Here is a 22,926-nt window from a genome sequence, read left to right as displayed (position 1 = left end):
AGTGTGTAAGCCAGAATTTAACCTGAAGAATGGGAGGGTGACTTCCCTTCAACTGATGAGGGTGATAATGATTTTGAATTAGTAAATCCTTCATCCGTGGAAGCACGTCCAATTATTGAGAAAAAGGGACAGTACACTGAGGGGGATCACAACAATGGGTAGAAGTGCAAAGTTATACTCAAGTAAAGTTGTTAAATGTAATCCAGACTTACAGGCAAAGACCTGGAGAAGCTGTCTTCACTTGGTTTCTTTGAGTCTGGGATACAGAAGGAGAAGCAGGGTCATTGGATGCTGAAGAAATGCACCAGCGCTCTTGTTTAGTGCTTCATTCATGTTTGAAGCAAATAGTAAATAATGTGAACCATGATGATCCTCGGGTGAATAGGTTGGTGGTGTGGTTAGCCTCACCTTTTCGGCATGGTTGGCCTGATGCTACAGCAGTAGATGATGATCATAAGCCTTGGAAATGATAGCAGAGGCACTTCAGCAGTTGACAGACATGGCTATGCTAGCCACCATTTATTCATTAGAAATTAAAAATGGAGCACTGGTGATTCCTAAAGGACCAGATGCACAGACAATGACAAGCAACATGAGACGTAAGCTGATTAAGAATGCACCACAATGGTGGAAATGGCAGTTGATGGCTGCCTTAGCAGGCTGCATAAGCCAATAAATATGGGATGTGATATGTGATGACTACCCTGAACCAAATAGCAGAATTAGTTAAGGATAGAGAGCAGAAAAAAGTTAGGAAAGCAAGTACAGATGAGTTAAAAATAAGTCTGGTGAGAAAATTACAAGAAAGCAAATGTTTTTAGACCTACTAAAATGGGGAGTAGAAGCTGCAGGGATAGATGGAATAGCCACTGAGGAGTTGTATAAGAAATGGAGACAGAAACAAAAAAGGAAGGGATAAGACTCCTCAGACAAAAAGCAACCCCCTTCCAAAAGTCCTACCAGAAGTACCACTGAAGAGAAAGTAGGGTACAATCAGTTGTATTCTGACATCCCCACTGATGAAGAGTTAAAGCAGTGGCAGATGGGAGATTTCACTGATGAGAGAGATTGGGGAGAGAAGGGATGGAAGACTCCAACTGAAAAAATTGAGACAAATTGATTAGTAGGTGGGTCCCCAGTAGCTACAGGTAAGTAAGAGCAAATACACTTGCGGACTGATACCGTTATGTACCTCTTACTATTTTTTGGAAGGGAGGGCCACACCATGCAATGGCCCTGGTAGATACAGCATCAGAGATAACTATCTTTGCAGACAACCCCCATATGTTTCATAGACAATCTATAGAAACTGATGGGTATGGGGGGGGCAAAAACATTAGGCATCAAGACAAAAGTAAAGATAGCCTTTGGAGATAGCATTCCTACTTATATTGCAGCAGTGATAGCTTCCATACTGGAATATGTTTTAGGGATAGATGTGTTCAAATATAGGACTTTGGAGACCACTGTAGGACCATTTAAATTTGGAGTGCAGCACTGTTCATTCAACACAGTCAAGGCTGTGGTTTGAGGCAATGCTAAGTGGGAACTGCTTATATTTCCACATCAAAAACAATAGTAAATATCAAACAGTATCGCATTCCAGGTGGGCACACCGAAATTGCCAAGACAAGCCAAGGACTACTCTGAGTTGGCATACTCGAACCAACAGTGAGTCCATTTAACAGCCCGGTGTGGCCGGTTAAGAAACCTGATGGGTCATGGTGGATGACTGTTAACTATACAGGCCTGAATAAGATGGCTACACCTTTAGCTGCAGCTGTTCCAGATATTGTCACAATTGTTGAACTCTGTCTTCATCTGCTGGGCCGTATCATGCAGTTTTGGACTTAGCAAATGTTTTCTTTTCCATTCCTATAGCAGAAGGAAGAGGGCCCAATTTGCTTTCACCTGGGAAGGGAGGCAGTATTCTTTCCAGGTGTTACCACAGGGATATCTGTATAGTCCTACCTTGTGCCACAGGTTGGTGGCCAGAGACTTAGCTAAGCTACAACTAGACAGAGTGACTGTTTTCCGTTACATTGATGATATCATGATCACAGGAGAGAAGCCTGATGTGGACATTGCACTACAAACAGTAATACAGCATCTTCAGAACAGAGGGTGGGCTGCAAATGAAAAGAAGACATAATAAGGAACATCAGTAAAGTTTCTTGGAATGATATGGCATGGAGCAAAAAGAGAAATTCCCACTGCAGCCCGGAAAAGTAACGAGAAAATTGCAGTTCCAAAAATGAAACAACAGGCACAAGCCTTTTTAGGAGCAATGGGCTTTTGGAGAGCATCCGTGCCTCATCTTGCACTGATTCTGCGACCTATTCATTATGTATCTAGGAAAAAGTGCGATTTCCAATGGAGTCCTAAGAAGTAGATGGTTTTTGAAGAAGCAGAAAAGGCCCTACAACAAAGTGTGAGACTGGGTCCAGTTAACCTGTAGCAACCCTTTATTTTAGAAGAGACCATTGCTAAAAATGCTATGTCTTGGGGGCTATGGCAAAAAGGTGACATGGGGAAGAAGAGACCATTGGGGTTATGGTCTAAATCCCTGACTGGAGCACAAGTCAGATATAGTCCCGTCGAACAACACGTACTAGCAGTATATACAGCGCTGATTCATGTCGAAGGGATAATGAAACAACAAACAGCGACTGTAAAAAAGTGACTACCCTATCCAGGGGTGCTTACGAGATAATACTTTGTCGAAAATATTGATAGCACAATTTTCAACAGTACAGAAATGGAAGTGGTATCTGCAAGAGCGGGCCAGTATCGTGCCTGGAGTGTCTCAGGTACAACAACAACTGGCTGGCTTGGTGATTCTGGATGATACAGATACAACAGAGCAACAGTAACATGAACTACCAGAATCACCAATCACTGAGGCACTGCCATTTGATAGTTTGGATGCAGAGAGACAAAAACATGCATGGTTTACTGATGGTTTGGCCAAACTTGGGTCAAATGGCAGAACCTGGACTGCAGTAGCTTACTGTCCACATGATGAAGGTACAGCTGGTTCAAGTAATCCGACTGAATTATGAGCTGTTGCCTTAGTTAATGATAGCCTATCACCTGTAGATGAAGCATACATCTATACTGATAGCTGGGCAGTTTATAAGGGACTGACAACCTGGCTACCTGCCTGGCAGCAACATAAGCAACATAAGTAGCAAATCGATGATAGACCTTTGTAGACCTGTGAAAAAGCAGAGCAATGCAAAATCAGTGTTGGACATGTAGATGCTCACACATCTCTTGTGACTAATGAAAGAAGACATAATTGGCTAGTAGATAAAATGGCAGCAGTATGCATTTCTGAAGAAAGAGTTGAGGATGTTGGCATGGCTAGATGGGCCCATATTCGGAGCGGACATTTGGGAATAGATGCCACAATAGAATAGGCATGTAGACATGGTATGCAATTGAACAAAGATGTAACTACAGATGTTATAAAACAATGTGAAATCTGCTAGAGCAATAGAAACAATTACAGGCAGAAGCGTGTGGACACATTCATAGAGATAGTCGCCCAGCACCAATTTGGCAAGTTGATTTTATTGGTCCTTTGCCATTGGATCAAAACCAAGAATATTGCCTGACTATGGTGGACACATAGCTCGGGGTTAGTAAAGGTTTCCTCATGCAAAAAAGCAAATCAACAAGCAGTATTGAAAGGATTGAGTAAATTGTAACATATGGAACTCCTGCTGAAATTCAAACCGATCAAGGTAGTCACTTTACCGGTACCAAAGTCCAAGAGTGGGTGAAACAAAATGGAATTTGATGGGTGTTGCATAGACCATATCATCCCCAAGCTGCTGGTTTAATTGAGAGATAAAATGGTCTTCTTAAGGAGCAGATCTGAAAGAATACAAATGATGGAATATTGCGAGGCTGGGCAAAAGTATTAGAATTAGCTGTAAGTCAATTAAATAACAAACCTCAGAAGCATCAAGGTACCCCTTTACAAATGCATATGAATGACATCCAGTCAAACTGTTGCATTATAAAGTTAGAGAAACTAAATTAAAATGCTATATATCCTATGCTAACAAATGCTGATCATACCTGGTCCTGGCTGTGTGCATTGACTGAACAAAGAGTACCAGCTTAAGATTCTATACTAGCTGGGACAAGCAGGAAACTTTTTCTCCCAGAAAGTTGGCACTGGGGGCAGAAAGGATTGTTAGGAGAAACCTGGGAAGTTTTCACTTTATGGGAGCCATAACAAGAAGTGGCAGTGAAGGTTATTAACTTAGCAAAACATACATAATTCAAAAGGGGCAGTCTCTAGTAGAAATCTGCATACATCAAGATGCTATTATTTTGTTACAAGATTGTGATGTTAACTCAAGCAGGTGACTGGGAATGTAAGTGGTGGTAACCACACCCCACCAGCCAAATGAGCATGGAAATGTGATTTGTGATGGACCTGGTGATACTGTTTTGGTATTGCTTGATTCTGCTAAACAAACATTGTACTTTCCTCTCCATAGATTATTGTCACTGTCTGGAAAGATACCAATCTTTTCCAATGATGACTCCTAGAGGGGCCATATGACTGTACTGATCCTATTCGTTTATTTGAAGATGAATATGTCGCTAATCTAACAGCGGACTGCAACTACTACTGGAAGTTGGGTGACAGTCTATATGCAATAACTCCTAAATTTGCACTGACGTGGAGCATCACAGAAACAGAAAACATCACAGCTGTTTGTAGGCTAAATTGTGACAGACATCAAGAAAGGTATGTCCCTAATCCTTTGCGGCTCTTGTACCAAAGATTAAATGGATCAGAATTTCCACTGGCTGAATCCCGTCTAGATTCCTCTTGTGTAGCTGAATTCCAGAGAGCGATACTTGGATACCCCTTCTACAAGTCTGGAAATATATGCCACGGACAACTGTGTTTGATGGTTCTGAACACATGGTAAGATATACAAGGGGATGTAAAACAGTAAGTAGTGCTAGAGTCATGCAATGTATTAAAATGATAATTAATATGACAGCAGTGGATATCACTACTAGATACTCACAGTGTAAATTTGCAGATTTATGGATGATTAATTTATTGCATATAACATACAAATGTTATAAATATAAAACAAAGGTTGGGAGGGTGGCCTAATGGTTAAGGTATTTGCCTTACAAACACACAGTGTGGGGTTCGAGTCTCACAAGGGATAATTGGCTAGGCTTAAAATGGCTCACAAGGGCAGTTAGCTTAGTCCTAACCTATTAACCTAAAGTAAAGGTGATGTTACAGGCATAATAGGAACTACGCTTGGAACAGGAACTGGATTTTTGAATAGTATAGATATTGACACCTTATGTAATAAACTAAGCTGTCTAGGTGATGATCTGAATATGGCCTTCAGACTATTAGCTGATCACAATCCTGAACTGGGCCAATGCACTGTAGATATATTTTTTTAACACAAACTGTAAAGTGAAAGTGGATTGATTATGCTAATGTAGACACAGAGCAAATTTTAAATAGCCTTACAAAGGAAATAAATCAAACCCAGTTAGCTGTTAATCAACAGTATTTGCAATTTACCCAGATCTGGGGAGCCAAGAAAGCAGCTCATTGGCAGAAAGAATTACAGTTACATCACTGGTTAAAGCCTGTAGGTTTTCATGTGAAAATAGTTCCTGCACATTCATTTTTGACTATCTTACTACTAAAAAATGAACAAAGCAAGTCTGTCCCTTTTTTGCCTTGCCTTTACAATTTGGTGATAATTGGTGGGTACCTCAAATTGAATCTACCTCCATTAATTATAATGATGTACCTATTGATTTGGCAGGTTGCGGAAATTGGTCCCAGGGGTGGGTATACATGATGGTGAAAAGAAGGCCTCACCCATGCTTACATAATGGAACTGGAGAATGTATTTGGCATACATATGTAGTAAATGTAACAAATATTTCTCAGCTGAAGAATAGCACAGTTTGTGTGAGATCCTCCGGTAGAGTAGCATGGAGTGATGGTATCATTACTAAAGGTGGGGTGCACTGTAAGAGTAATATTCATGCAATCAGTGACTTTTGTACTGGAGAACTTATTAGACTGACTAAATGGATGGATAGCACCTTTAATGCTAGCATAGAACCATTACACACTTTTAGGTGGCCATCTCTAGTCCATACGGATTTTCAACAAATTAAACAGGAGGGACAAATAGTGTTGCAACTATTGAATAAGACATTATATGATGCTCGTCAGACAGTGATAAAAATGATTAATGACAAAGGTACCACTGCAAAAATTGCAAATGGGATTCAGGAAATAACAGCCTTGCACTGGTATGATATTTTTATGTGGTCGCCTAAAGCTTCCGTCTGGGTTAATTTGCTTTGCATCCATTATTGTTGAATACATAAATGCTGTACTATTTTGAATAATATCATGCCGCATTTATTGTAAAATTATAAGAAAGTATAGATTAATACTGTCCGTTTTTACTCTTATAAGGGATACACAGCATGCCTTGAGCCCCTTACTACTGAATATCTCCATATCTGTTTGATTCATGAATATTGTTAAATATTGAAATAATAGAAACATGCTTAAAGGGCAAGCCTTGCTCACTGAATACTGGTAAATGAACTTTTCTTGACCTATGCATTGTTTACCAGCTTAAAAGATGTTTACCAGAACATGGGGGGTTTCAGGGGGAACAATATTTATTTATGTATTTATTTATTTATTTACATTTGTTCACCAGGAGTGTCTGACTGGACGTAGGTCCATTTTCAGCGGAGGACTGGGGAGAAAAGCTCCACAGTTAAAATATACAGACAGTGGTTACATTGGATTTACATCGCGATTAACATATTGATTAACATAGCAATTAATTACAAACATAGTTACAGATGAAGAACATAGGACATCAGTAGACAACTAGAATCTTTATCTGCGAAGTACATAACAGACATTAACAATTGTTACAATAAGAAGTTCCTGCTGTATAATAAGTAGTAGGCTTATGAGCATCTGAGCTTGCTATAATCAAGGTAGTTAGTGGGGTAGAAAGAAAGGTAGTGGTTGGATGGGGTAGGTGATATTAGAGTGGGAGTTGCAAGGGCATAGCCAGCATGTTTTTAGGTGCGCTTTTAATAAAGTTTTGAAGTGGGTGCATGATGGTACGGAGGTAATTGTGGGTGGGAGGGAGTTCCATAATTTGGCTATGGTGCAAGAGAATAGTGCTTCACCAGCACAGTTATTGGCTTTAGTGATCTGCAAGTGATTTTTGTTGCTGGATCTTAGTGGTCTGGTGGTGCAATAGGGTTGGAGTAGATTCGGGAGGGATGGGATATTTAGTGGATGGTTTACTAGTTTGTGGGCAAGTGTAAGTTGATACCATTGAAGTAGGTGAGGGAATACAAGCCAGTCCAGTTCTCCAAGTGAGAGACAGTGGTGACTATGGTAGGATGCTCCTGTATCACACATTTGTGGGCTAACTCTTCTCTGGAAGGGGAAGTAATGTGTGGAAACATCAAAGTAAAACAGACATTACAAATCTTGTTTAATTTTCTAAAATATTTCATCAGCTCATGATCTGTATGTCATTAGATGAACCTCTTGACCCTGTTGTTTATTCAAGACTATAAAATGCTCAAAAGCTAATACTGGAATGGAACCCATCATCTGGATATCACTAAAGAAGCATTAGCCTGAACTGAGCATACAGCCATTTTGCCAGTGTCGACCTTCTCTTGACTGAGCAGATAGCTGTACTGAATAGGACTGGAGTCCCACTATCAGTGACAAAGATGATTTTATTGATGCATATGCTTGTGAGTACATGATTTATATTTTGTTAATCAGTTGATCTGATAATTGATTAGTTAATTGGTTTCTCTAGTTTAATAAAAGTAAGTGTTTAAGTCTAAACCTTGGTGTCTTGCGTCATTTATTTATCTGTATCAACCTCATAATTAAAGTAATGGACTGAAATGCCACATTGTATGTTCCATATTTGCAGTGCAAGTCTGTGATTAGCACCAACTGCTCTTATCAGGGTGACAACCCCGGGATAAATTTACAGTTTCCCATCCAGTTGTCTAAGTTACACCTAAATAGGGTCATTGAGGAGCTATGTTTTACATGAATTTGGAGTTTGTTCCAGAGGAGTGACAATCTCTGGGAGACATATCTGTCTCTCCAGCATGTCCTGTTAATGTATTAATCTACATCATAAAAATATGTATATTATTAAGGTCAAAGAGAACGTCTTGCTATTTCTATGGAGTAAAAAATAAATTTGCTGTCTAAACTGTATTCAAAAGTTACAATGTGCTTAATTCAAATCCCATTTTGCCTTCCCGGGTTCAAACATACTGAACATCTATTTTTGATCAAAATGGATGTACTGATTTAACACTCAAATTTCAGTTCTGTCTTATGAAATGAGTTATTTCAGGTAGTCTTAGTGAATCTAATCACACACAATATGCTAAAAAAAGCTTCAAAGTTCACATAATCAAGCTTCAAATTTCAGATTATTTTCAAATATTTTATATGAGTTTCTATGTAAATTTTATGAGATCTTGTACATTCACATGTCTGTGATATGCACGTATATGTAATACATATCTTTCTTTTAATCCGTTTGTTATTTAATTATATTTTTGTCTTATTTTCCCACTAATATTCTGCCTTATTTTTTATATCTTATATTTCAAAAATCTCCCATGACAGAGCAATTAAATCACCAGCTCTCCTTTAGAGATTATGGTATGTGTATATATTTCTTAACTTACTGATATTTACTCTTTTATTAATCTTACATATTAGCTATTTCATTACTTGTGCATTTGCATATTATTAATAAGATGTTTACTCTTCTTATTAATTTGGGTATTATAAGCAATCTTGAGTATATATAAAAGAATCCCTGCTTGTTTCATTTAAATGTGTTTTTAGTCATTCTGAACTGTTGTTCTCTTCTAAGCTTCACATCCTGACATTAGAGTTTGATTACAGAACGTGAAAGTGACAACTCACAGCGCACAGCAGCTGCCAATTTCCTCTGTAAACTTATCATTATTCTGAATTCTTTTAAACTGCACAGACAAAAAAATGGCCAGGGTATGTCTAACCCATAAATCCTTCTGACAGGTAGCCCTGCCTTCTCATACTATTAACTTGAGGTATAAAACTCTCCTTAACACAACAGCTACTAATTATAAATACATACTAATAAGCACAAAGCTTTCCTCCAAAGTGCTAATCCCTTTAATATTCCATCTTGGCTCATCACCAAGCATTTTCTATGGCTATCTGCTAAATGCTATCTGTACCATAAAAAAACATAAAACAATATAAAATTATGTGAGAACATTAAAAACAATAATAATGACTACGAAACAGGAAATCCACATGAACAGTAAATGTTTATGGACAGGAATGGTAAGGTTGCAGTACAAAGTACCTTTAAGTATGATTGAAACCAATGATTCAGATATTTAGCCACAATGAGGAATGACCTCATCATCAGATAAGTTGCATGTCTTTGAATTGCTTGGTGATTGGTGCAAGAGCTAACAAGCCTTTTTCTGCTGCCATTGCGGTAATCTCTGCTGGTGGCTGATGTGTCACTTTAGCATGGGCACCTCTCCTCAATGAGTCACCCCTCCCACACATACACACATAGGCATGGATACGTCTGCATACTCTCATTTGCCCCCACTATCACCAAGCACCCATATATTTGACTCATACTACCCTGTCCCTTCTGCCAAACCCTTACTTTCAGATATTGGAGTTTCTTACTGAACAACCTTTTGTTCTAATAACTTTTAAGGTGATTTCAAGTAATATTTATAATATTTTTCTGGTGTCCAGCCCTGCCCCCATTACATCCACTCACACTCAAAGATATCACCAATCACACAGACACATGTGTGCATGCTCGCACTGACACACACAAACACACACACACACACACACACACACACACACACACACACACACACACACACACACACACACACACACACCACACAGTTACCCTACCTATTCCCTAACTAACCCATCTAATGCAACTTCCCAGCCAGAGACACACAACACACACACACACACACACACACACACACACACACACACACACACACACACACACACACACACACACACACACACACATACAAACATACACCATCACTCACTTGACACCACTCATACAGGCATTTTCAGGGGGGACAGCATGACTCATTAGTACATGCAGATCTCTCATAATGCCTAATTAGCATTTGAAATAGATCAGTAGGACAGCCCACTTTGGTGTTGTACATCTTTGATCTAAGTACTTTGGAAGGCCTGACTAAGCATTGGAAATGGTTATCGAAAGCAGTCAAATGGGCTTAATTCCTGCAGTAAAATTTCTGAATCTTGGTTTTATTTTATATTTGCAAAAAACAAACATTAATCTGGTAAAAAAAGAAAGGAAAAAAAACAATAAAATGGTTACAACAACATGCCTATGAATGAAGGCAACAGTATTGCTTAAAATGGGATAAAAGGAAAAATATAAAACAAATGAATAGAAATGCAAAGACAAACAAATAATAAAACAGGCACATGCTTTTGTTAACATATACCATAAATATATCACAAGATCATGCTGAACATATTCCTGCAAAGAAAAAACAAATGTAGTACACATCATTTAGGTGACTTTTGAAATTACTGTGTACACTGAATTTAGTGTGAGTTTCCTGCATTTTGCCAGGTGCCATTTTGTCTCTGTGCAGTCTGAGAAAAGTGCTGGGTGCTGAAATTTAAAGTGTACTGCCTCATAATGCAGAAATACTAATTGGTATCCGAGAATACAGTAGCAATCATCAGTGAATGAAAAGGGGTATAGCTGCTTCAGCCAATCAGAATTGAGCAGACTCTTAAAGGGGCCATGTACCAGAAAGAGACTGTAAACAGGGCAAAAATGTCTAGAGATCAGAAGTGAAAAGAATCAGAGATAGACCAGGTAGAAGACTGCTTACTATTTATTTTACATTTGTGTCTGACTGAGCCAAAAAGGCCCTTTTTCAACAGAGGCCTGGAGAGAAAAGCTCCACAAAGAAAAATTACAGACACATTTAGTTATTTAGACATGATCAGTATACACACAAATTACAAGAGACATGTTTTTACAGTGGCATGTGGCACATAAACAGTTACAGTGGAGAGAACAAACAAAAAAATATTAATTTAAAAAATAAAGGTAATTAATAGATTTGTGGTGTACAGCTGAAATTTGAAACATAGGTAGAATACATGCATAGTACACAGGTACAGTACATACATTGTAGATTAGCCAGTGTTTGTGAGTAAGATTGAAAACTGTTATCAAGTACTCTAGATTTAGTATGTATACGTTATCTCCTTTCACTAGCCTGGGGAGCAATCATGGCACTGCCAACTTTGCTTGAGATGTTGCCTGATGAGGTCTTTAAAGGAGGCTTTGGATGATGTGTTTTGAATGCTAGTGGGGATAGAGTTCCATTTTTTAGCCACTGAACTACTATATAATGCATCCCCAAAGCTATTGTAGCTGTTGGTGACTTCTAGTAGTAGTTTGCTTGATGATCTAAGAGGCCTTTTGGCTGAGTGATGTTGTACTAGGTTTTTGAGGGCAGGACACTTATTGGGGAGGTAATAGATCAAATGACAGAGGCAGAGCTGATTGTAGGTTAGGAGGTTGGGCAGTTCAAGCCAGTGGAGCTGTCTCAAAGCAGTACAGTGATGAGCTCTATATGAGCAATTTGCAGCATAGCGGGCAATTCTGTTATAGCAAGCTTCCATTTTGCTTAGTTCAATTTTGTTGAGATTAGTCAGAATGGGAGATGCATAGAGTAGGGTGGATAGAAGTTGGGAGTGAGCAATGGCTGATCTTGTATAAAAACAGAAATGAAGAATAAACCACACCAAGAAACTGAGTAAGGTCTTACTCAGTTTCTCGGTGTGGTTTATTCTTCAATGGCTGATCTTGTGTTGTTGGTAAGAAATGGTTTGATACGGTAGAGTGACCCCAGTTTGGCATGTACTTTTTAATAGTTAAGTTGAGATGACTATCAAATTTTAGGTGGGAGTCTATGGTTATTCCCAATAGCTTAGCCTGTGCCACTGGAGCAATTGGAGTAGCATTTGTGGAGTAGATAGTGAATTGACTGTTAGTGATTTTGTTAGAACTGGTTATAATCATATATATATGATAGGCTATATACTAGGCTCCACAGAAATAGTATATGAGGCAGTGTCATCTAGGAGAGGTAAAGCGGTGCTGCACACAAAAGGCTGGTACTACTGCAGCAGATTGCAGCAAAAAACAAGACCCATTTGTGCCGCATGCAGCATGCAGAGGAATAGCTATCATGCAGATGACTGCTGATGGTATCGAGCTGAAGAAATTCACTGAGCACCATCATATCCTCTGTGTAGGCGAAGTAGAGAGGTCAAAGTTTATGGCACGGCTATAGGGGAAGACAAGCACATCCAGGAACACACCTAAGGTCCTCATACAAAGATGCAAAGTTGGCACAACTACTGAAGATCGACTACAACTACAGATGTTACTGAGATTACTCAATGATATGTCTATGAAAGAGGAAAGAATGGTTACCAGTCACATGACCATTATGAGACTGAATACAATCAGCAGCAGTCACATGACCATTATGAGACTGAATACAATCAGCAGCAGTCACATGACCATTATGAGACTGAATACACTCAGCAGCAGTCACATGACCATTATGAGACTGAATACAATCAGCAGCAGTCACATGACCATTATGAGACTGAATACACTCAGCAGCAGTCACATGACCATTATGAGACTGAATACACTCAGCAGCAGTCACATGACCATTATGAGACTGAATACACTCAGCAGCAGTCACATGACCATTATGAGACTGAATACACTCAGCAGCAGTCACATGACCATTATGAGACTGAATACACTCAGCAGCAGTCACATGACCATTATGAGACTGAATACACTCAGCAGCAGTCACATGACCATTATGAGACTGAATACACTCAGCAGCAGTCACATGACCATTATGAGACTGAATACACTCAGCAGCAGTCACATGACCATTATGAGACTGAATACACTCAGCAGCAGTCACATGACCATTATGAGACTGAATACACTCAGCAGCAGTCACATGACCATTATGAGACTGAATACACTCAGCAGCAGTCACATGACCATTATGAGACTGAATACACTCAGCAGCAGTCACATGACCATTATGAGACTGAATACAATCAGCAGCAGTCACATGGCCATTATGAGACTGAATACACTCAGCAGCAGTCACATGGCCATTATGAGACTGAATACACTCAGCAGCAGTCACATGACCATTATGAGACTGAATACACTCAGCAGCAGTCACATGGCCATTATGAGACTGAATACACTCAGCAGCAGTCACATGACCATTATGAGACTGAATACACTCAGCAGCAGTCACATGACCATTATGAGACTGAATACACTCAGCAGCAGTCACATGACCATTATGAGACTGAATACACTCAGCAGCAGTCACATGGCCATTATGAGACTGAATACACTCAGCAGCAGTCACATGGCCATTATGAGACTGAATACACTCAGCAGCAGTCACATGGCCATTATGAGACTGAATACACTCAGCAGCAGTCACATGGCCATTATGAGACTGAATACACTCAGCAGCAGTCACATGACCATTATGAGACTGAATACACTCAGCAGCAGTCACATGACCATTATGAGACTGAATACACTCAGCAGCAGTCACATGACCATTATGAGACTGAATACACTCAGCAGCAGTCACATGACCATTATGAGACTGAATACACTCAGCAGCAGTCACATGACCATTATGAGACTGAATACACTCAGCAGCAGTCACATGACCATTATGAGACTGAATACACTCAGCAGCAGTCACATGACCATTATGAGACTGAATACACTCAGCAGCAGTCACATGACCATTATGAGACTGAATACACTCAGCAGCAGTCACATGGCCATTATGAGACTGAATACAATCAGCAGCAGTCACATGGCCATTATGAGACTGAATACACTCAGCAGCAGTCACATGGCCATTATGAGACTGAATACACTCAGCAGCAGTCACATGACCATTATGAGACTGAATACACTCAGCAGCAGTCACATGGCCATTATGAGACTGAATACACTCAGCAGCAGTCACATGACCATTATGAGACTGAATACACTCAGCAGCAGTCACATGACCATTATGAGACTGAATACACTCAGCAGCAGTCACATGACCATTATGAGACTGAATACACTCAGCAGCAGTCACATGACCATTATGAGACTGAATACACTCAGCAGCAGTCACATGGCCATTATGAGACTGAATACACTCAGCAGCAGTCACATGACCATTATGAGACTGAATACACTCAGCAGCAGTCACATGGCCATTATGAGACTGAATACACTCAGCAGCAGTCACATGACCATTATGAGACTGAATACACTCAGCAGCAGTCACATGACCATTATGAGACTGAATACACTCAGCAGCAGTCACATGACCATTATGAGACTGAATACACTCAGCAGCAGTCACATGACCATTATGAGACTGAATACACTCAGCAGCAGTCACATGACCATTATGAGACTGAATACACTCAGCAGCAGTCACATGACCATTATGAGACTGAATACACTCAGCAGCAGTCACATGACCATTATGAGACTGAATACACTCAGCAGCAGTCACATGACCATTATGAGACTGAATACACTCAGCAGCAGTCACATGACCATTATGAGACTGAATACACTCAGCAGCAGTCACATGACCATTATGAGACTGAATACACTCAGCAGCAGTCACATGACCATTATGAGACTGAATACACTCAGCAGCATGCCATTACAGGATGGAGCCTTTCTAATCAAGTGCATGACACTGGATAAGGAAAGATCCACCTACATAGTCCTGACAATGGAGGAACGTTTACAGGACCTGGCTGTAGCAGCCAAACAGATGATGATTGGGGCTTTTATGATGCAAAACAGAGTATGTTACAAGTTGTAAATGACTCACAACTGGGTGGACATTAGGGAAACCTGTACATTCATGCCAGTAATAGTGATGGTAATCAGATAACATGATATATACCAAGAAATCCTCAGATGCATGATTGGCATAGTGAAAAATGTACAACTTACCTCTGAGTCCCAGCCCCACCTGTAGCATCCTTGAACTAAGCTCCGAGCCCTAACCCCCATGTAGCACCCTTGAAAGTGAGGAGTCAGTTAAAAATGAAGTATGAACCATATCTCCAGGAGAAGTACTCTGAAGTTGGCTATTTCATCTTGGACAAATAAACAGGCACAGTGTGCAGAAAAACAGCTTGTAAATGAAATGTGGTATGTTCCCCGAGTACAAATGTAAGATGAAGTGACTGCTGGCCCTAGCCTTCCTGTCTTTTGAGGATATTCCCAACAGTACACAGGAAACTGTACTTAGCTGTCAGATGTTAATAGAGACCTATGCTAGTGGTTTAGAGGCACATCTATTCTGGAATGCTCACAGACGCATAACACCAGAGTGAACAAACATCAGCAATATTTTTCCCCTGACATTCTAATCAGTACACAACCTCATGAGGGATTACTTCTCACATACCAATTGTGTTGATGAGTGGCACAGAAGGCTGTGATTCCTCTTTTGGACACAGCAAATTAGATTACTTATGTTTGACAGGTCACATGCAGAGAGCAAAATTATATTACCATGCTATGGGAGGCACTACAACAGAGTATATCTCCAATGACTATGGAGCCAGTGTGGCACTGATACACTCTACTATGGGTTATACATGCCATAACTACCTTAAGTATGTCTCAGTATCTGTGAGCTGTGGTACACAAACTCAAGATATAATACAAGGGGTGACATAACCAAGATGTACCCCTCCTACCTTGCATATCCTTTGTTGTCCTCCATTGCAAACATCAGCATCCATCCATAAATGTTGACTTTGCTAACATTCATTTCAGACATCTCCGTTATGCATTATTCTTTTATTATAGCCAGTAAATAGCCACCCTGAAACCAATGGAGGTGACCTCTCACATTTTTCTTTCAGTTTGTTCCAGTGGCTTATGGATGCCACTCTTAGTTCCTGAGTCTGCTGCTCTGTCATAGAGTCCACCTTTCTGCAGCATAGCATTCTGTTACTGTATGGTTTCTGACTGTGGCTAAGTAATCAGGGACACCAAGCAGTCCACTATTCACCAATCATCTCTTTCAAGTACAGGAAACTCCTATTGGGATAATGTATCCTGTGTACCCATATTTTCATTAAAAGACACCTGTCTCTACAGGTAACCTTCAGCTCTTGTCAGCCTGCATCTCATGTTGTGTTACTCATGTTTACTTCCCTTTTTATAAGATCAAAGATCATAGGATCATAGGAAGTTACTAGGTTACTGGCCATGAGCCCTTTCCAAGTCTAGCTAAAGTTTTGGGCCCATGTTTCCAAGGTCAGCACCTATCCTCCCTGTCAAGCAGGGATATAGGTGCTATCCCAGGAGTATATTTTCGATTATCCATCCAATCATCCAGGTTATGTTTGAACAGGGTCAGCAAAGTACTCTGCTTAACATGGAGATGGAGTCTATTCCACAAATGGGGGATTTCTCTGGGGCACATATCTGTCCTGCCTGCAGGTCCTATTAATGTCACAGGCTATGTTTAGGTCCCAAGTGCACGTGACATGTGTGGTGTTTGATTTGCAGATATGCAACATTTCCAGTAGGGCAGGGTTTGACATGGCTTTAAATGCCAGACAGAGGTCCTCTCTGACCAGTCTAGATGAGACCAAGTAAAGTGAGAGGGACTTAAGCCTATCCTCATAGGTGAATTCTTCTAGTCAGGAACCTCTGCAGTCCCTCCAGCTGCCACAAATGCCTAGCGAAGTACATACCAAAGGGGGCATTGTACTCTATTATAGGCCTGATTAAGGAAGAGCACAGAGAGGTTATAACTTCTTTTTTTTCCTGGATGCTATGCCCTTCTCTATGAGATAAGCCAAGTAGTATGCCCTACACACTACTGAGGCAACATGTTGATCAAATGGTGGATTGTTGTCTACCAAGGTGCCCAAATCCTTTACTACTGATTGTGTGCTAAGGACATTGTTGTTGATAAGGTATTTTGTGGGTACATCATTTTTACCAAAGGGGATAAATATACCCTTTTTATTATTGAGTTTAAGGCCATGTCTTATGCACCAATTGTTTGTATGGGTAAGTCCCTCCTGGAGAATGTTAACATCATTTGGGGAGTCGATGACTGCCCCCAGTTTACAGTCATCTGCGAACCTGGTCAGCCATAGACTTTTGTCTTTGCCTGCACATTGGAAAAATATATTCCAAAGAGTAGGGGTCCTAAGACTGAACCCTGAGGGATCCCACTAGTACAGGTTTACTGTTTGAGGTGGAGTCCCCTATTTTGACTGTATAGGTTCTGTCAGTGAGCCAATTGGCAATTCAACTAGTGATGTAAGGATTGATGCCCAGCTGAGTGAGCAAATCTACTATACCTGAGTGAGGCATGGTGTCAAAAGCCTTACCCAAGTCAAGGTGGGCAGTGTGTACCTCTTTTCCCTCATCCAGGGCCTTGGTGACTGTTTCAAAAACATCCACCAGGTTTAACAGGCATGATCTCCCCTTGACAGGCATGATCTCCCCTTGACAAACCCATACAGAGTGGGGTCAAGTGCTTGGAGGCTACCGATGTCCTGGTTTATGAGATCCATGATTATGCATTCCATGGCCTTACATATCAGGCTCATAAGGCTAATGGGGTGGTAGTTACCTATGTCAGTCACCTTTGTGGTCACCTTTGTGCAATGGAATGACAATAGCTGTCCGCCACTCGGCGAGTATGTATCCACTGCTTAAGCTGTGGTTGAATAGGGTGCCTAAAGGTGTTGCCAGTTCCTGCTTGATGCAGCCTGGGATGCTGTCAGGTCCCATGGAGGCTGTATTTTTTGCCTTTGAGAGGGCATTCAAGATCTGTTCTTTGAAGATAAAAGGCAGGGAGCAGGTGTTGGGGAGATCTTGATTTACTTTTGGGGGTCGAAGGAGGGTAAAGTTTTCACTGAACCTGTCGGCATGCAGGTTAGCTATGCCATCGGTATTAGTGTGCATAATGCCATTGACCACAAGTTCAGTACAGGACTTTTGCTTGTTCTTTAGGTTACATACATAGCTAAAGAAAGCCCTATGATTGTCTTTTGATGAGGAGGCTACTTTGAACTCAAAGTTTGCTTTGGATGATCTCATGAGGGCCCTTAGTTGTTTGTTTAGGTTGAGGAGGATCTGCTTCCAGTTTAGCACTCACCCCTTCCTGCTCTTGGTGAGTAGCTTCTTTCTTCTTTTATAAAGTCTGATTATGGCAGAAGTGCACCAGACTGGTTTGCTTCTTCCTGATAGTGGTACTTTGGTTCTCTCTGGTACAGCTGAGTCTATGCAGCTATAGAGATTCTGGTGAAGAGCAAGGCTCTAAGTCTCTGCATAGGTGACCATTCCATCTGTTTCCTCAGATGCGGGGGGGGTACGAAGCTGTTGATTAACAATCACATGCTGCTGCTGCTGCTGGCTTCCCTCTCCTCTTATTAGCTTTAGAGACCCTTCACCACGTGTCACTCTCCCACATATTCACTATTATCACCAAGGGACTCCCTGCTGTGGCATGTTCTTGTGACACTTTCTTCCATTTTACTGTTGCTCCTGCATGTATACCCATATGGGTGATTTTTCTACCCTAAATGAATTGCCCTGGAGGAACAGTTGCACTGATATCCGAAGCCAGTGAGAATGACACCCACTTATGTATTCCCTGTACAACTGTTTGCTGATATCACATTTCCACATTTCTATGTTTCTGATGTCCTTATAATTCGATATGCATCTTTCAGCATATGTCAAGTCAGCTTAATGTTCTTCTACTAAGTGCAGGTCAGCTGAACTCATTTATGTGAACTGAGCTAACTCTATCTAAATAAAAATACAGAACAGTCAGACACATAAATGGAATTAAAGCTCTAAATATGCCACAGAACAGTGCATCTTCTGCAGAACAAACACCTATGGCCTCTTCCTCTTTTTTACTAGTAGTGCAACATGAAAAAGAGAAAGCAAATGACCAAGAGACATATATTCAAAAGTAACAACAACAGTAATAATAATAATGATAATACTAGTAATAATAATAATAATAATAATAATAATAATAATAGTAATAATAACACTAGTAATAATAATAATAATAATAATAATAATAATAGTAATAATAGTAATAATAATAATAACAATTGTAATAATAATAATAATAATGACAGTAATAATAACAATAATAATAATAGCAATAATAACAATCGTAATAATGATAATAATAATTGTAATAATAATAATAATAATAATAACAATTATAATAATACTAAATAATAATAATAATAATGACAGTAATAATAATAATAATAATAATAGTAATATTAATAATAACAGTAATAATAATAATACTAATAATAATAATAATAACAATAATAATAATAATAATAATAATAGTAATATTAATAATAACAGTAATAATAATAATACTAATAATAATAATAATAATACTAATAATAATAATAATAATAATAATAATAATAATAATAATAATACACACTGAAAATGGAAGCAGAAGAATCAATTGAATCAGAAAGTAGTACAACATTATGTACTATGGCAGTTATAGAAAACTTGAAAAATACCTGTAATGCACACTTAGGCTGTACTACAGCAACAAGCATGCCCCCAAATTAACAGAGAATTCTAATGAGCTTAAAGTCAAAAGGCTTGAAGGCTGAAGGCTTCATGGTCTGTTTTAGGTATGTTCAGAATAGATGTTCTTTTTTTCTGAACATGCTTTGACCTTTAACCCAACTCAACCCATTTGCACTCCCATCCTGCTTGTTTTGACCAGACACATCACCATGGGGATCTTCTCCTTTTGAAATAGGATACCCTCCATTAAACCCTCTTTACAATGGTGGCAAGAGTCTTGTGTGGGCTGTACATTTTTGGCAGGGCCTAATCCCTTCCACAACATCTGATGTGAACAATCATCAAAGTGACAGTTTTGCTAATTCTTGCCTATTGCACATACATGTTTTAACGCACATGTCGTGAAGCCTGTTTTATGCATACAGTTTGGCAAAGCTAAACGCACATCCCTGGACCATACAGCAAATCCCACACATTCAGCTTCCAGTGGATGTCAGCATAGTAGCAGAGCAAAGCACTTCTCTCCCCCTGCTATGGGCAGGTAGACAGTACCCCTGCTATGGGTAGGTAGACAGTACCCAAGCTGGTGTTCAGCACTGCATTATCTGCAATACAGTCAGGAATTTATGTATAAATTAATGGAAAATATAAACAGCCACTGAGGATGCACAAGCCAGTGCATTTCTTTGTGCCAGTCCCAAGCCCGGATAAATGGGGAGGGTTGCGTCAGGAAGGGCATCCGGCATAAAACCTCTGCCAAAAATTACTGATGCAGAGAACTTTTCATAATTACATACCGGATCGGTCGAGGCCCGAGTTAACAACGACCACCACCAGTACTGTTAGCCAACAGGGTGCTGGCGGAAATTGGGCTACTGTTGGCCAAAGGAGAAGAGGAGGGTGAAGGCATGCCCGAAGGCAGGAAGAGAGGAGAAACGTTAGGAGTGTAGTAGTGAGGGTAGGAACTTTGAATGTTTGCAGTATGACTGGTATAGGAAGAGAGCTAGCTGATATGATGGAGAGAAGGAAGGTTGATATATTGTACGTGCAAGAGACCAGATGGAAGGGAAGTAAGGCCAGGTGTTTAGGAAATGGGTTCAAATTGTTCTATCATGGTGTGGATGGCAGGAGAACTGGGGTAGGGGTTATACTAAAGGAACAATATGCCAAGAGTGTTTTAGACGTGAAGAGAGTGTCTGACAGAGTGATGTTTATGAAGCTCGAAATTGATGGTGTAATGATGAATGTTGTTAGTGCATATGCTCCACAAGTTGAGTGTGTGATGGATGAGAAAGAGAAATTTTGGAGTGAGTTGGATGATGTTGTGGTGAGTGTACCCAAGGGTGAGAGACTAGTGATTGGAGCGGACTTCAATGGGCATGTTGGTGAAGTGAACAGAGGGGATGAGGAAGTGATGGGTAGGTATGGTGTTAAGGAGAGGAATGCAGAAGGTCAGATGACTGTGGATTTTGCGAAAAGGATGGACATGGCTGTGGTGAATACGTATTTTAAGAAAAGGGAGGAGCATAGGGTGATGTACAAGAGTGGAGGAAGATGCACACAGGTGGATTATATCCTATGTAGGAGGGCCAGTATGAAGGAGATTGGAGACTGTAAAGTGGTGGCAGGGGAAAGTGTAGTTAAGCAGCATAGAATGGTGGTCTGAAGGATGATGTTGGTGATCAAGAAGAGGAGGAGGAGTGTGAAAGCAGTGCCAAGGATTAAATGGTGGAAGTTAAAAAAGGGTGATTGTGAAGTGGAGTTTAGGGAAGAGTTAAGACAGGCACTGGGAGGCAGTGGAGAGTTAACGAATAGCTGGGTAACTACAGCAGAACTAGTAAGGGAGACTGCTAGAAAGGTGCTTGGTGTGACATTTGGACAGAGGAAGGAGGACAAGGAGACCTGGTGGTGGAATGAGGAAGTACAGGAGAGTATACAGAGGAAGAGGCTGGCGAAGAAGAAGTGGCATTGTCAAAGAGATGAAGAAAGTAGACATGAGTATAAGGAGATGAGGCACATGGCAAAGAGAGAGGTGGCAAAAGCTAAGGATAAGGCGTATGGAGAGTTGTATGAGAGATTGGACACTAAAGAGGGAGAAAAGGACCTGTACCAATTGGCTAGACAGAGGAACAGAGCTGGGAAAGATGTGCAGCAAGTAAGGGTGATAAAGAATAGTGAGGGAAACGTACTCACAAGTGAGGAGAGTGTGTTGAGATGGGAAGAGTATTTTGAGAGGCTGATGAATGAAGAGAATGAGAGAGAGAGAAGGTTGGATGATGTGGGGATAGTGAATCAGGAAGTGAAACAGATTAGCAAGGAGGAGGTAAGGACAGCTATGAAGAGGATGAAGAATGGAAAGGCTGTTGGCCCAGATGACATCCCAATGGAAGCATGGAGGTGCTTAGGAGAAACGGCAGTGGAATTTTTAACTAGATTGTTTAATGAAATTTTGGAAAGTCAGAGGATGCCTGAGGAGTGGAGAAAAGGTGTTTTGGTACCTATCTTTAAGAATAAGGGTGATGTGCAGAGCTGCAGTAACTACATAGGGATAAAAGTGATCAGTCACAGCTTGAAGTTATGGGAAAGAGTAGTGGAAGCTAGGTTAAGAAGGGACGTGATGATTAGCAATCAGCAGTATGGTTTCATGCCGGGAAAGAGCACTACAGATGCGATGTTTGCTCTGAGAGTGTTGATGGAGAAGTATAGAGAAGGTCAGAAGGAGTTGCATTGTGTCTTTGTGGACTTAGAGAAAGCATATGACGGGGTGCTTAGAAAGGAGTTGTGGTATTGTATGAGGAAGTTGGGAGTGGCAGAGAAGTATGTAAGAGTGGTACAGGATATGTACAAGGGTAGTGTGACAGTGGTGAGGACTGCAGTGGGAGTGACAGATCCATTTAAGGTGGAGGTGGGATTACATCAAGGATCAGCTCTGAGTCCTTTCTTATTTGCAGTGGTGATGGACAGGTTGACAGATGAGATCAGACAGGAGGCCTCGTGGACTATGATGTTTGCAGATGACATTGTGATCTGTAGTGAGAGTAGGAATCAGGTTGAGGAG

General features: G+C 40.4%; 1 protein-coding gene across 1 annotated transcript; it reads left to right on the top strand.

Annotated features, from left to right (window-relative positions):
* The first annotated feature begins 466 nt into the window (after window positions 1-466).
* On the top strand, window positions 467-15,002 carry LOC122807601 (repetin-like). Its single transcript, XM_044078512.1, has 2 exons — window positions 467-599; window positions 12,637-15,002. Exons 1-2 carry the CDS (start codon window positions 467-469, stop codon window positions 15,000-15,002), a joined length of 2,499 nt encoding a protein of 832 aa, XP_043934447.1.
* The last annotated feature ends 7,924 nt before the right edge of the window (window positions 15,003-22,926 follow it).

This window comes from Protopterus annectens, chromosome 7.part1, assembly GCF_019279795.1.
Source record: "Protopterus annectens isolate FY-2018-M chromosome 7.part1, PAN1.0, whole genome shotgun sequence".
Lineage (NCBI taxonomy): Eukaryota > Metazoa > Chordata > Ceratodontiformes > Protopteridae > Protopterus > Protopterus annectens.
The sequence above is the reverse complement of the archived record's forward strand: the minus strand, read 5'-3'. Positions and strand labels throughout refer to the sequence as shown.